Source organism: Panthera pardus, unplaced genomic scaffold, assembly GCF_024362965.1.
Source record: "Panthera pardus isolate Hobbes unplaced genomic scaffold, ASM2436296v1 HiC_scaffold_21, whole genome shotgun sequence".
Taxonomy (NCBI): domain Eukaryota; kingdom Metazoa; phylum Chordata; class Mammalia; order Carnivora; family Felidae; genus Panthera; species Panthera pardus.
This window is the reverse complement of record NW_026526777.1, coordinates 27595308-27609977: the sequence shown is the minus strand read 5'-3', so window position 1 is coordinate 27609977 and position 14670 is coordinate 27595308. Positions and strand designations below refer to the sequence as shown.

At 55.2% G+C, this 14670-nt stretch overlaps 1 protein-coding gene across 9 annotated transcripts in view; it reads left to right on the top strand.

The window, feature by feature from the left end:
• Positions 1–369: 369 nt before the first annotated feature.
• PPFIA4 (PTPRF interacting protein alpha 4) overlaps positions 370–14670 on the top strand; it is a 51373-nt gene continuing 37072 nt past the window's right edge. For 7 of the 9 annotated variants that reach the window (XM_053909041.1, XM_053909039.1, XM_053909042.1 and 4 more), the window contains exons 1-2: positions 370–516; positions 12923–13554. In XM_053909041.1, the coding sequence (XP_053765016.1) occupies positions 13321–13554 (234 nt within the window). In that variant the 5' untranslated portion in view covers positions 370–516; positions 12923–13320. Of the gene's footprint in view, positions 517–12655; positions 12755–12922; positions 13555–14670 lie in introns of those variants that run through there. The other 2 variants (XM_053909036.1, XM_053909037.1) reach the window with 2 other exon arrangements.

Below are 14670 nucleotides of genomic sequence, written 5' to 3'. Positions count from 1 at the left end.
GTAATAAAGTGGTATGAGAGCAGGTGTGAAAGGTGACAAACCATTGGCAACCATTCAAAGGCCAGGACAGGCCAATTTAGGGAGCTGGTGGTTAGATTAGGAGTAAGGGCAGAGTACAAATGGAGGGGCAGGACGTGTGCTCCTGGGAAGGAGGCAGGGGACTGCTGGACCCCGACACTTCAGTGCTGTTGGGTAAAACCCTGATTCTCCACCTCCTCAGAAGGGCTCTCCGGGCCAAGCCAAGATGGCGCGCAGTAGCATAGCGGCTCTCGTCACGTGCTGGGGCAGGGGCGTGGCCTCGGGGGAGCCGGTTAGGCCCCGCCTTTCGGGGCGGGGCCAGGGGCCTTTAGGGGAGGGAGGGGCGGGGCCTAGAGGCGAGGCGCTTAGGCGCTGGCGGAGGCTGCAGCTACCTCCGCGCTCGCTCCGCTCCCTAGGACGTGTCTGGCTCCCCCGAGTCGGGGGCGGCTCCCTTCCGCCTCGGAGCTGAGCTGCCTGGCTCTCGACGACTGCAGGCAGGTGAGCGCCCAGAACCCGGGCTGGGAAAAGGATGCCTCCCACCTCCAGCTCCCCTCCAGTTTGGGGAGGGGTCTCTGTCTAGCGCGCCTTGGAAAACAGCCCCGTTTTACTCCGGATGTGTCGTCCCCGGCTGGCATAGATATTGCTCTCTCCACCGCCCCTCGCCGGCTTTTGCAGTGCCCTGTGCCCTTGGGGGTGAGAATGGGGGGCGATGCCCGGTTTGCGGGAGGGCGTGGAGTTCTCCCTCATCTCCACCATCCTCGGAGGAGGGGGGCTGAGTTGGCAAGTCTCCCGGTGGGAGCTAGATGGACTGCGCCCCCATTTCCCATCCAGGAGAGTCAGAGAAAAAGCACCTCTTAGCTCTTGGGCCGGCTCCGCTGCTTTGGGCACAGGAGGTACTGAGGTCTTCGAGCTTGCCGGGGGGTCTTAATCCTTCCCGCGTTGCTACTAACACCCCTTCTTAATATCGCTGGCTCTCCGTTCCTTGAACTGCCGGTCTCAGGCTGTGCCAGAAATGCCCCCATCTCCGCAGTGCCGGGGCTGGGATGGAAGGAGCGGCCAACCCGAGGTCTGGTGGGGGTGGGGGTGAGAGTGGGCGCAACCGGAAAAGAGGGCTGGAATAGATTCCTGAACTGGGAGGATGGGAGTGGGGAGTTGACTTTGAACCACGCAGTAGGAGTGTTTTCCAGTATAGATCCTGCAGGTTTTGATGGTGGGTGAGAAGAGAGAGGTCAGGTTGGAGGACTTGGAAATGTGGTGTGGGTGGTTTTCTTTGAGAAGGAGGAGGGATCCAGGACCAGGTGCCACTAGGAGCTGATGTCACCTTTGAGGAGAGGGGTCTGCTGGCAGTATCCATTTAGAGGGATATGTTTGTTGGGGCTGCTCTTCTGCTGTTCTATGTGGTGAGCGAGTGGTTAAGGAAGAGGCTTTGCTTAGTTAGCATGGAGATCCCCTCCTGGTGGGAGCTGAACAGGCCCCTCCAGTAGCCAGGTTTCAGGGACTTCCCTGTCTTTCCAGAGCTGTTGGAACTGATACCTAGTACTCTTGTTCAACACCCAGCAAACATTTATTTGGTACCTACTGTGTGCCAAGCACGATGCTATGTGCTGGGTGTTTTGAAGGCAATTTACTGCTATGGAGCAGCTGAAAGGTACACACTCTGTTAACAACTCCCCCGCTCCCATTTTGTTGCACTGCTGTTGGATTAGGAAAAAGCAGAGCCCTGTCTACATGTTTTCAAACAGCTGTCTGAACTGGATTCCAACCCATCCACCCACTACCACTATTAACTGGACAGGTAGTCCCAAGAGAACCTGCCTTAGCAAAAGGGACAGTTTGAACGATTTTTCTTAGCTATTTTCTAGGACTTTGTCCTGAGGCCCGAGGAGGCTGCCTGAGATAAATAGCATCTCCAAATAATGAGATGATGAATCGCACAATGATTATCAGAGGCCAAGAATGCACGAGACACTCGGCACAGTGGGAGATGCCCTCTTGTGGAAGATAGAAGAGTGTGGGGAAGGGGGTGTGAGAAATCTCATTTAGTGGTACCTGGGCGTGTGCCGATGAGCATGTCATGATGTCAGAACCGTGGAGTATATGAGGTCTGGCAGTTGGGTGATAAGGAGGGATTGGAGGGGCAGGGCAGGGCAGGGCAGGGAACCAGGCTCCTAGGGCTCTTCTCTGAGTTGACTGCTGGAATCCTAGAGTTGCCCAGAGTTGTCAGGGATTTCAGTGGATCTTTCAGAGCCTATGAGGCTAGCAGGGTGCGAGCTGGGGAGGGGAGGAGGAGTCAAATTTGAAGGCTCGGTAGGGCCAGGGAGCCGGAGACCAAGGGGGCTTTAGGATATGGAGACACTAGCTGAGGCCTTTTTATGCCGGGGGGACTCTCCCCTGGGGCCTTAGGCCCTTGGATGGGTTGCTGTAGGAGCAAAGGTGTGGCTTCTGATTGGCATGGGGTTGTGCGTGGCGTGTGTGTCCTGGAGAGGAGGTGGTAAGGAGCAGAGAGGACCACAAGAGTAAAAGCTGCCTCAGAGTCTAGGTCCCAGGTATGGAATCAGGAGGAATGGAGGGGAGGTCACAGGGAGGGGTGGTGTGTATTGCAGCCACATGAAGTCACCATCTGTCCCCCCTCTGGCCTGCTAGCTCACTGACCTATAATTAGCTCTGGAGGGCATACGGTGCTGGCTCACAGGAGCGTGGCACTGTGGATGGCTAGTGGGGTAAAAAGTACTCTGATGGACCGTGGTGCTTGGCCAAATCTGAGAGGGGCAGCTTCTAGGGGACCCTCAGTCTTTGCTGTGCAGGGAGGGGCCTGTGGGAACTGAGAATGCCATGGGGCAGGGCCGGTGGGGGGAAGTAGCCGTGGGGAGAAGGAGCTCTGAGCTTGGATGGTGTGAAACTCCAGGGCTGGGCAGGGCTTGAGGACTGCCCTCTTCTCCTTGGCAATGGCCCTCCAATCCCACAGGAAACATTGCTGCCCAGTGCATTGCTCTGGTCTCAGAGAGCCTTGGGTCCTACAGACCCCTCTCCCGTCAGGTGTCTTCTTTTCCGCCAGGCGAGGCCAGCTCCAGCACGGAACAGCTTCTTGCCTGTCGGGCTGAGAGGGCTTGGCTAGGGCTGCTTCATTCTGAGAGAGCTGGGAGGAGAAACTGCCACTGGTTAATTCAACTGGACATACTCCAGGTGGTGCTCGGGGCTGACCCCAAGGCTGTGTCAGAGACGGGTTGTTTGGTCACGTGCTACTCTCTGTTGCTTTCGAGCCATTTCTTGTATACGGTAGTCCCCCTTGTTGCAGGGGGACCCACGGCATTCCAGCACCCTCCGTGGATGCCTGAAACCGTGGATAGTACCAAATCCTATGTATGGTGTATTTTTTTTCTTATGCTACACACCTATGATAGTTTAATCTATAAGTTAGGCACAGTGAGAGATCGGCAACAATAACTGGTAATAAAATAGAACAATTGTAACAACAGACTGTAATGAAAGTTACGTGTGAATGTGGTCTCTCTCCCTAAACATCTTACTGAACTCACCTTTGTTCTTGTGACGACGTGAAATGACAAAGGGCCACAAGATGAGATGAAGCGAGATGAATGACGTAGGCACTGTGATGTCGCCTTAGGCTGCTGTTGACCTTCTGATGATACATCAGAAGGAGGATCCTCTGTGGTTGACCACAGGTAGCTGAGATCCCAGAAAATGAGACTGTGGATCGACGAAGGGGCAGGGGGGAACCACTCTATCTCTGTCCTCTCAAGTAGACTGTGAACTTCTTGAGGGTTGACGGCATATCTCACACGCCTTTTGAATCTATAACAACTCTTAGAATCCGGTATTGGATTCATGGAAATCAGCTCAATATGTAGTTGTTGGATTGAATCAAAGAGGTCTGTCTCCTGATTGCCTGGGTTCAAAGAAGCAGGGCTGCCTTGCAACTAGAAATATTTAACCTAGAGCAGAGAAGCCCCTGGGGACCCCGTACAGTGTGGTCTTACATCTCAGTGGGAGAATTAGATTCTATAGGCAGTAGGTAAAGTGAAAATCCCCAGATCTCCCATGAAGCATGGTGTATGGGTTTAGGTCTCTAATGCTGAACAGTAGCGTTACTGTAGATCAACATATACATTATGTTAATAGTATTCATGGTATATTAATTGTATAATATGTGCAGTGACTTTTAAGAGAGTATGTACAGTATAATTTTGTGGTTGTCAGATGAAGTAGCTGCTTTGCATTAGAGGCTTTTATTGCATATTTTGCTTGGCCAATGGAGTTGAAGTCTCGTAAGTAAAATATGTGGCTGATGGGACTTCATGGCCACTGTCTTCAGATGGATGACTGTCATTTCAGAGGGGAGACAGGCTTGCATTCGGTGCAAGAAAAAGTTTCCTTAGGACAACGAGGCCTACCTCATTTAGCGGTGAGCTCCCATTCCCGAAGGATAATCAAATGAAGACTGAGCTGTCAGGGATGTGTAGAAGGAACTCCCGCCTTGTGTGGGAGGTTGGCCTACGTGACCTCGGGGAACCCTTCCAAGTAGGAATGTGCAGTTCTAGGTAAGGGACAGGGTAGGGTGGGCAGTGGATGGCAGGGGTCCTTGGCACATGCCACAGAAGAGGACTCTCCTTTAGCTTGGAGGAGGATGCTGAGAGTGGAAGGCTTGGGGGGTGGGGGCCAGGCTAGGACCTCGGCCTGGGCTGTTTTATGAGGAACGACGTTCTGGGAGATCCAGGGGGTGTCCACTGCCATCTCTGATGCACCTGGAGCCCTGGGCCTGGGAGACCTGCAGGGCAGCTCTGATGGGTGGCAGTATAGAAGGGTGGGCCGGACCCAGTTCCTTGAACTCCGCTCACACTAGACTAACTGTGGAGCACCCCCAAAATGTTTGGCTTTTGTTTGGGGCAGAGTGCCTGGAACAAATGGAGTTTTCATTCTTTCACTGTCATCCCCATCCCTCCCTCTTCTTCCTCTCACACGGGTTCAAGGCCATGCATGCCCTTCATGCACTTACAGTCTGTCATGACCAGCGACGTATGCTTTCATGATCAGACACACACAGCCATGCACAGGCTCTCGTGGCGCCCGCATGCTCTTAGGGGCACACGTGATTTCTTGACTCCCAGATGCCCGGGCTTATATAACCCCACACACCTTCACTCTCATGACTATACACACGCTCACAACACATTGTGATGATCAGACTCATAGTCTTGTGTGTCATGAGCCCTTGGCGTATGACCACACACAATCTGTCTCACCATTACACATACCTATGCACTGTCTCACGCACGTGCTCTCAGGACCCTGTCCTCACGACCGTGCTCTTACACGTGGGCACTCTCTCATGGCCATACATACACAGCACACGTTCTCATGACTGTTACACAGCATTGCACAGATACACGGGTCCCCACACACGTCCTCTGTCTCATAACCTCTCACACCCTTTTGTGCCCACGCACACACGCGCACTTTACGATGCAGTTCTGAGCGCTCTGGGCCTTTCGTGCCCTGGTGCCTGACAGCACTTCCATCTTGTGTCCCTGATCCCCCCCCGCCTGGGAAGTTCTGTTTTCTGTGGTGTGACAGCTCCCTAATCTGATGGGCTGATCTACCAATACAGAGTCTTCTGAGCATTTTTGTTTTTTTTTCAACACCAGCAGAACCCCATTTGTCCTACAGGGACCCTAGTTCTGAAAGATTTCTTATTCCCCAGATATGCCACACTTACTACTTGGTTTCTTCTTCTGCAAACCTTATTTAAGGACATCTGTGAGTGTTAGACCCTGGCTCTGCTTAGCAGAACTTGGCCCGGGTTACCCAACCTGATGATGGAGGTTCAGCCAAAGCCACGTATGTGCTGTGTGCAGTGGCCCAGCCTTACGTTTTGGTTAATGCAAGCGTATGATCTGTGAGACATTCAGAATGTGGGAAAGAGTTGGTGGGCCCCCAGTGCCACCCGGGTAGCCTTCTCAGCTTTACTGCTGTGTGCCATTGACGTGCTGACTCTCTGAGGGAACATGTGTTTATTTTGGCAGGGGTCTCCTGTAGACAGTGCTTAGCCCGGGGTTTTTCTAACCTCTTTTTAGACTTGGAACCCTCTTATGCACACGAAACCTTAATCAGGTGGTCGGCCACAGTGACAGATTTGGAGCGGACGAGATTAAATGAAGAAAAGGGAGCTCGGGGCCGCCTGAGTGGCTCCATCAGACCTCACTCTTGATTTCAGCTCAGGTCATGATCTCAGGGTTCACGAGATCGAGCCCTAGGTGGGGCTTTGCGCCAACAGCGAGGAGCCTGCTTGGGATTCTTTTTCTCCCTCTCTCTGCCCCTTCCCTGCTCACGCTTTTAGAAACATTTTTTTTTTTTTTACATTTACATTTTTTTACATTTATTTTATTTTTGAGAGACAGAGAGACAGAGCACAAGTGGGGAGGGGCAGAGAGAGAAGGAGACAGAATCCGAAGCAGGCTCCAGGCTCTGAGCTGTCAGCACAGAGCCCAATGTGGGGCTTGAACTCACAAACCGCCAGATCATGACCTGAACTGAGGTCAGACGCTTAAATGACTGAGCCACCCGGGTGCCCCACCTCTGTGCCCTTTTTCCTCCTGGGCTGCCCCTAAAGGTACTCTCTCATAGTCTCTAAATCCTGCCTTCGTTTAAAGAGGTAGTTGTGATGGCTATACTTTTGGGTATTTTAGAAGAGGAAGTATTTAGAAGAGGAGACTCACAGTCTTTCTTTCCCCACTAGCCTTTGACGTTAGTCTTCCTGGGGTGGTGACAGTGAGGGTGACCATGCAGCCAGGTATGTCCAGGGTAGCCTGGTTCACACCCATGTCCTGGTGTGATTGTTAGCAGCGCCTCCATCCATTCTCAAGAAGGTCCTGGTTTGGGGCGCCTGGGTGGCTCAGTCGGTTAAGCATCCGACTTCAGCTCAGGTCACGATCTTGCAGTTTGTGGGTTTGGGCCCCACGTTGGGCTCTGTGCTGACAGCTCAGAGCCTGGAGCCCGCTTCGGATTCTGTCTCCTTCTCTCTCTGCCCCTCCTCTCACTCATTCTCTGTCTCTCTGTCTCTCTGCCTCTCTCTCTCTCTCTCTCAAAAATAAATAAATGTTAAAAAAAATAATAAAAAAAGAAAGAAGGTCCTGGTTTGGACGGTAAGTTGTATGTTCACCTAAGCGATAGGCCGTGTCTTGGGAAGAAGGTGGCCCATACCTGACTACTGGGGAGCCGCTGGGGAGATGGGCTTCACAGATACAGGCTTGGGGAACCTGCCGGATAGAGACATCGCTCCCTGCGTCTATCTGAGTGCACCCAGCATTAGGAAGGAGAGTGCCTGGGTCTGGCAGTGGGTGCTCACTGACACTTGGGTAGGGTTTTTTATTCCTCGTAACAGTTTCTGTCTCTTATCTCCTTGGACCCTCATGACAACCTATAAGATCAGTAGAGTGTATTGTGTTCTGGCCTTCATTTTCCAGATTTGGAAACTGGAAGCCCAGAGAGATAGTCTCACTGCCGGTCTTTTCGGGGGGCCCGGAGAACTGGATACTTCTGAAGGGACATGTAGCCACCCAGCAGTGAGAAACTGTCAGGAGAGCTTTTCTAAGGGTTTTTCTCTGGGAATGGCTTCCTGGATTTTTAGTTTTCTTACTGTGCTTAGAGTGAGCCCTGCCTTGAGGTGCCTTAGCGGCCTGGGGTGCTAAGAGTTAACACTGACCATGTGTTGGACAATGACCTCAGCGCTCTGGGTGCATTAACGCCAGTGATCTACATATCAGCTGGGCTGTCCGAGGCGGGCCTGGCTATCCTCCCCACTTCACAGATGAGGAACCGAGGCTCAGACAGATGAAGTCTCTTTCCAGAGTCGCATGTGTGGTCAGTGGGGGAGCCGGCAATCAGGCCCATCAGCCTGCTCCGGAGTCTTGCAAGGGAGGAGGGGCGCCTGTCTTGCTCTCAAGAAGCTTTACTTTTCAGAGGGCAAGAGAAAGGAACCTGCTCCCAGGCCTTGGGCCAGTGTTCACTCTTTTGGAGTTCCTCTTCTTTGAACTTGGTCAGCGATGGTCTGCCCAGAAATGACTCTGCCACACGTATCTGTTCAGTTCCATGTATGTTAGGCCCCTGGCTGGAGCATCCAAAGACAAGTAGGAAATGGTTCTCACCCCAGAGTATTCAGATGCGATGATGTGTCACAGAGACAGGTATAAAGAAAGGGCCGTGCCGGGTCCGTCGAAGGGCCAGTCTTACCTGTAGGAGAATCAGAAAGGGCTCCGTGGAGGAAATAGTGTTTGAGATGGGCTTGGAAGGGTGAGCGGAAGTGCCTTAGACTGACATGGAAGGGGCCACTGAGGCAGGCTGGGTGAGATGCTAGAAGCTGGTGGGTCTGGGAGCATGACCCCAGGGTAGGGAGTAGCAGGGGAGGAGACTCACTGGGCTCTTGGGGGAGAGGAAGAGTGAGGGTGAGGCTTTTGGGGGTGGTGGGCTGAACAGGGAGAGGGGGGAGGGAGGAGAAGCTTCTGGGTTAGAGGGAAGGAGAGGTGGGCAGCTGGACTTCATTCAGAGGATTGTATCTGAAAACCCCGCAGGGTGAGGGGAGCTGAGGGCTGTTTCTGAAGTTCTTGCGGGAGTGTGGTGTGGGGTGCGGGGCTCAGGGGACTGTTGACAGCTCGGTTTGGAGTCCTTAGGGCATCTGGGGTCGGGGGAGGGTTTCAGGTGGGTGGCGGATGAGGCCTTGGAAATGAGTCACTTCCAATGGGCAAGTGACCATGGTGGCTGCTGTGCAGAGGCCTTCCCCAGGGGGCACGGGGGTGGGGGAAGCCAAGGCGATATGTCCCTAGGCTGCCTTGTCCCTGGACAAGGGCGAGAAATGGCAAAGGAGTCATGGCCTGTCTTCCCTTTCTCAACTGCCTTCCCCTCCTCCTTGGAGTCAGACAGACCGGGATCGAATCCTAGTTCTTCCTCTTACCAGCTGCGTAGACTTCGTTACATGACTCTGAGACCCAGTTCTCACTGGGAAGCATTGGAAGAATTGGGTCTTCCTCGTGAGGAATTGTGAGGATGGAAATAAGTTAATAGATGTTAACCGACAGCCCAGTGCCTGGTATCGAGCACGTCAGAGCTGCTATCATAATCAGTGTTATTTTCCTAGAGGACCACCTCCCTCCCCTTCCTCCAGTTGAGTGGGAGCATGGGAAGGAAGGGAGCACGGCCCTCCTCTTTTGCCTCCTTGCTCTGAGGGGCTTCACCCTGAGGCCCCCTCTTGGCCAAGCTCGTGGCCCACTCACATTTGGGCACAGCTCCAGCCAGCTTTGTCCTAACCCTTTGGCCTCTACAGGGCCACCAGCTTTGCCCTCGATGAGCTCCCTCACCATGGTGGGGCCTGCCATCTGGCAGGGCAGTAGGGAGCCGGCCCGTGTGTGTGTGTGTGTGTGTGTGTGTCCAGCCAGAGCATCAGACCCAAGTCAAGTGCACAGCCCTTCTGTTTGTTGGGAAGAGATGGGGGCGGGGGGTGACTCTTGGAAAGCCAGAGAGACCTCAGATTTGCCTCTTCTGTGTTTATGAGTCCAGACACCTGGTGTGGGTCCGACCCCTCCATACACACTCACACACTTGCACTCACACTCATGCCTGCTCTCTCTGGAGCCCTCTTCCTCGGTGTCACAGCCTGCCCGTACTCCTCACCGGCAAAGCCCCTCAAATGCTCACTTTGGGGGCTGGTAGCTGTCGCCTCTGAATCAGGACCTGTGAGTGTTACTTAGAAATTGTGCAGGAGTTGAAGAGGCTTCTGTTAGGCTGAGATGATAATTGCGCTATTTAAAGCCGGCCCTGGAGCCAGAAGGAGCCAGGTGTCCCGACCCGGTTGCCCTAGAGCTCCTGGCTGTTGTTCACCGTGCTGCACAAGTGGGGGCAGGGTAGGGGGGTCCTGGCCAGCCATCTCGGGGCATCTGCCTGGCATCGCCCTCTGGGCTCATCCTCAACCTGCTCTACGTGATGCCATTTCACTAGCGGAAGTGGAGTGGTTACCTGGCACCTGGTTGGGAGGGAGGCTGGGAAAGGCTGGGGGCAGCCAGCTTCTCAGTTGCCAGAAAGACCAGGAGGATTGGGGGAGGCCAAGCTGGACCAAATAACCAGCACATCCCGGCGGGCAGCCTGAGGTCTGTTCTTCCTTCCTGAGAACCTCCCAGCCCCTTTTCCGTAGGAGCTGGGACAAGCCCTCCCACAGGCCTGCCTTTGCCCTCTACTAAGGTAATTCACACGCCCCTGCAATCATGGGGTGCTTTCTGCTTTTCCCAGCTCTGTGTTATCTGTGATCTCATCCCTCGAAGGTGGGCAGAGCAAGGGTCGTGGGTTCCATCTTACAGCAGAGCTCTCAGTAGGTGGCGACAAGCCCAAGGTCATCCGGCTGGTCTGTGGCAGAACTGCACCCGAGGTGTCCAGAGTCCCGGCTCTGGGCTCCTTCCTCTCTTACTACACTGCAGGATGCCTGGGGATCTGTTGGACTGAGGCTGTTCCCAGGACCCTGAGCTCCTGAGTGCACTACACTCTTCTTCCGAGGACAGGTTCTGTCACAAGGAGCCTCTTCCCCAGCCGGACCCTCACTTCTCTCTCATTTCTTCTTGGAGTGGGATGGGGGAGTGGGAGGGGACGAGGGCCTGGCAGCTGGTGAGTTTGGAGAGGTTGTGGTCTTTCAGCCTCACAGATTAGAGCATTCGGGGTGAGGGTCGTGAGCACAGTGGGAGGGAGAATTGGAGGAATCGCTATTATTGGCATTAGTGAGTTGGCACTTCTGGCAAGACTGGGGTAGCAGCCCCTCCTGTCTACTCCCATCTGCTCTGTGGGGCAGGGACGTTGGGCTGGGAGGGTGCAGACCAGGGTGCTACTTTTGACCTCTGTAGCTGCTAGGGACCCAGCCCTCCACGGTGGCTTCCAGCTTGGGGAAAGGATCCCCTGGATCAGAGTCTGTGTCCAGTTTGGGTCTGGGAGCATGTGTGTGGCCACACGTGTATGTCCTAGGTCCCCATGTCCGCGTCTGCTTGTATGCATGTGTGTGTGCACGCGTGCGTGTGTGTGGGCGTACCCACATGCCTGCCTGAACCCCTGGGCCCCCTGGGAAGGACTGTGGGGGTGAGCTCAGGAGTTCTCAAGCTGGTGCTCTAGCTTGTGTCTGATCTAGGCCCACATTCCTCCCCAGCCTCCCTCTTGCTGCTCCCATTTCTGCCTGGATCATGAGTACTTTGTGGGGGGGGGGGGCAAGCGGGGGATGATAGGTGGGTTCAGGTAGAAGAGGCTTGGTCCTTCTCTGGTTTCTCTGCTGGGTTCAGCCCTGCCACAGGCTGGGGGCTGCCCAACGTCCAACTTCTTTCCTCGCATCGGGTCCTCATACCTCCTGCCTTTCCCCTGACCGTCCCAGTCTGCCTGTTGCCCAGTCTGCCACCTGGGGCGGGGGGTGGACAAGACGCAGTCCCTGTGTCCCCCAGATGGTAAGAGGAGGGAAAGGAAGGAAAGCATCGTTTAGAGAGCATCTCCTGTGTGTGCCCATTACCGTGCTGACTGCCTCACATCCTACTTCTCATGCAGCAAGAGCTCTTCCGAAACGGATTAAAGTAGTGGCCTCCTGGCAGTGGGCAGGGGGGTTGGAAGGCAATGGCAGGCAGAGGAATCCCCAGCTGCACCCTGCCTTCCTTGGCACACCATTCTTTGCTCTGACCACCGGGCTTCCCCGCGCCGGGCTCAAGGTGTTCTCGAGGCTAGGCTGGGCACACGTTCCCCAGCAGGGAAACCAGCCTGTTGGCAGTGGCAGCGATGGGCCGTTACACGGCGGGAGAAGATTCCCGGCCACACGCAGGGGCCCGCACGCCTCGGGAGACTGACATCCTTTACCCCCACCTGACCATGGGTTCCTTCGCATCATTCAGTTCCTGCTCCGACACGGAAGTCGCGGGCCACGACTTCAGAACGGAAGCCTGCTCTCTGCCAGGTTTCAGGAGGAGGGGCGACTTGAGCTGGAGACTCTTTTCCTTTTTTTTTTTTTTAAATTTTTTTTTTTAACGTTTATTTATTTTTGAGACAGAGAGAGACAGAGCATGAACGGGGGAGGGTCAGAGAGAGGGAGACACAGAATCTGAAACAGGCTCCAGGCTCTGAGCTGTCAGCACAGAGCCTGACGCGGGGCTCGAACTCACGAACCGTGAGATCATGACCTGAACTGAAGTCAGCTGCTCAACCGACTGAGCCACCCAGGTGCCCCTGGAGCCTCTTTTCCAAATGATGGGCATGGAGCAGGTCAGGGCTCTCTGCCACCCAGTGCCCAGCCCGTGCCTTTCCAAGGAACTGTACTGGGTCAGTGGTCAGGGTAGGAGGTACCCTGGCCTTGTCTCCTGTGACCCTAATAGTGCACCCTGTGTGGGTTCACACCTGCTTAGAGCCCTTTAGCCCCTTCTGTGCTTACCTCGGCCTGAGTGCAGGGGGGAAGGCTATGGTGGGGGCAGAGACCCTATTTACCCCCCTTTCACTTTCCCACCCCTGGGTCTCAGGAGGACTCTGGGCAGCCTGCTGGCTGCTCCCCTGCCACTGACTGAATCATTTCTATATTTGGCCAGTGAGCCACGTGGGTGGGGAACCACTCCACTGCGGCTGCACTTCTGACAGCTGGGGGGTGGGGAGAGCTGGAGGCAGAGGCTACGGCAGCGGGCATGTGCGTTCCTTGGGAGAACTAAGGAAGGCGCCATCCGAGTGAGTGAGTAAGCCTGGAGGAGGGGCGTGCGCTGACATCTCCTTCTCCTCCCCCACGTTCTGGTCCAGGTCCTGTTTCCTCCTCCCCCACCCCCCCCACCCTGCCGCCATCCCCTCCCCTGGATGCCCTTCTTTCCTCAGCTGGTCCTCACCACAGCCTCTTCTCCCACAGACCACTGCCCTCCAGAAACGATGGGCGTCGCTAGACCCAGCTGGGACTCTGCCAGGCTCCAGCACTCAGCCTAAGGAAGGGCCCTCTTCCAGCCCTGCTCTCCCTGCCTGTCATGGCCACACTCGGCTGCTGCCCGCTTGTCTGGGGACATAGGGCACCCAGCCCCAGCCCTGAGAGGTTAAGCCAGGCCCTCTGGCTCCATTCCACAGGGGCACTCTGGGCACCAGGCCCCTTTCAGAGCAAGAGCGACTGATGCCATGGGAGAAGCCCCTGCCCACCTGCCCACTCACCTGGCGCTGCCTGCTCTGAGACCCATGCACTGGGTCCCCCTGGAAGTGCCAACCCTGTGAACCCCTCCCCTGTCCCCCGACGCTGAGAAGGCCCTGTCCACCCCCACCATGTGTGAGGTGATGCCCACAATCAACGAGGGGGACCCCCTGGGGCCCCCCCATGGCGCCGATGCTGACGCCAACTTTGAGCAGCTGATGGTGAACATGCTGGATGAGCGGGAGAAGTTGCTGGAGTCCCTTCGGGAGAGTCAGGAGACCTTGGCAGCCACGCAGAGCCGGCTCCAAGATGCCCTGCATGAGCGGGACCAGCTCCAGCGCCACCTTAACTCCGCCCTCCCCCAGGTAAGGCCTGATTGTCTGCACCTCCCCACATTCTGCCCCCCTCCCCACCCCCCCCCCCACCCCGCCCTGCTGAGCCCTGCTGAGCCCTGCACACTCTGGGCCCTCAGCTTATCTGCATCTGTTTGCGTATCGACAAATGGAATTCACAGAGCATTTAACTTTCCTTCATCTCCCTACATAAATCCTTTCCCTGTCACTCCCAAGCTCCTCAGGCTGGCATTGGCTTCACCTGGAGAAATGGATGGAATTTGATGCGGGAGAAAAACCCAGCCATAGCTGCCAACTGCAGTGAGCCCATGCGGTCACCAGGTGGCACCCTAGACTGGAAAGACACTTCCGCCTTGACTGATCCTCACCAGTGCCCTATTCTTGGAGGTGGTGGGTGGGGAATCACAGAGGGTGGAAATGGAGAAGCTTTAGAGAGCATCTAGTCCTCTTAATGCACAGATGGAAAAAACAACGGGTATCACATAGAAAATTCTAGGCAGAGCTGAACCTACAAGCCAGGGGTCTTGACACCTGTCTCATGCTCCTAAATCAACACCACTACCACTAGCAACGATGGTCATCATTTCTGTTTTCCGTGTACTAAGCACTGTGTGTGCGGTTTGCCCCCACTAAATGCTCATAGCTATGAAGCTGGTACTGTTACCGCCATCGTCTCTGTTTTACAAACGATGGAGGTGAAGCTCGAGGAGGTTAGTCAGTTGCACAGCCTGTGAGGGTGCTGCTGGGACCGGGGAGGAAGCTCTGAGGAGCCACACGGCTCCCGACTCAGCCCCAGGCTCTTTCCCCACCTGTGGGGAGGAGAACTGAGGTGAACCCAGGAGGGCTGCGGAAATCTCCTACTGGGAGCTCAGAAGTGGTGGGGGGCAGAGTCTTGTGATGCTTCATCAAGAGGGATATGGAGCCCTGGGGAAGAAATGGCGTGAGAGGTCCTCGCTGACTGTGCATGAGGCCCCGAACAAGCCCTAGAATGAAGGAGCCAGTCCCTGGCCCTGGGGCCCACGGGCTATAAAGGAGATGGGTTAAAAACCCAAATGACCGGAAGACCAAGCAGGGGAAGAGAAGAGGGGCTCCAAAGGGTTGCTGAAATGGTGGTAAAAGTAGCCGCCT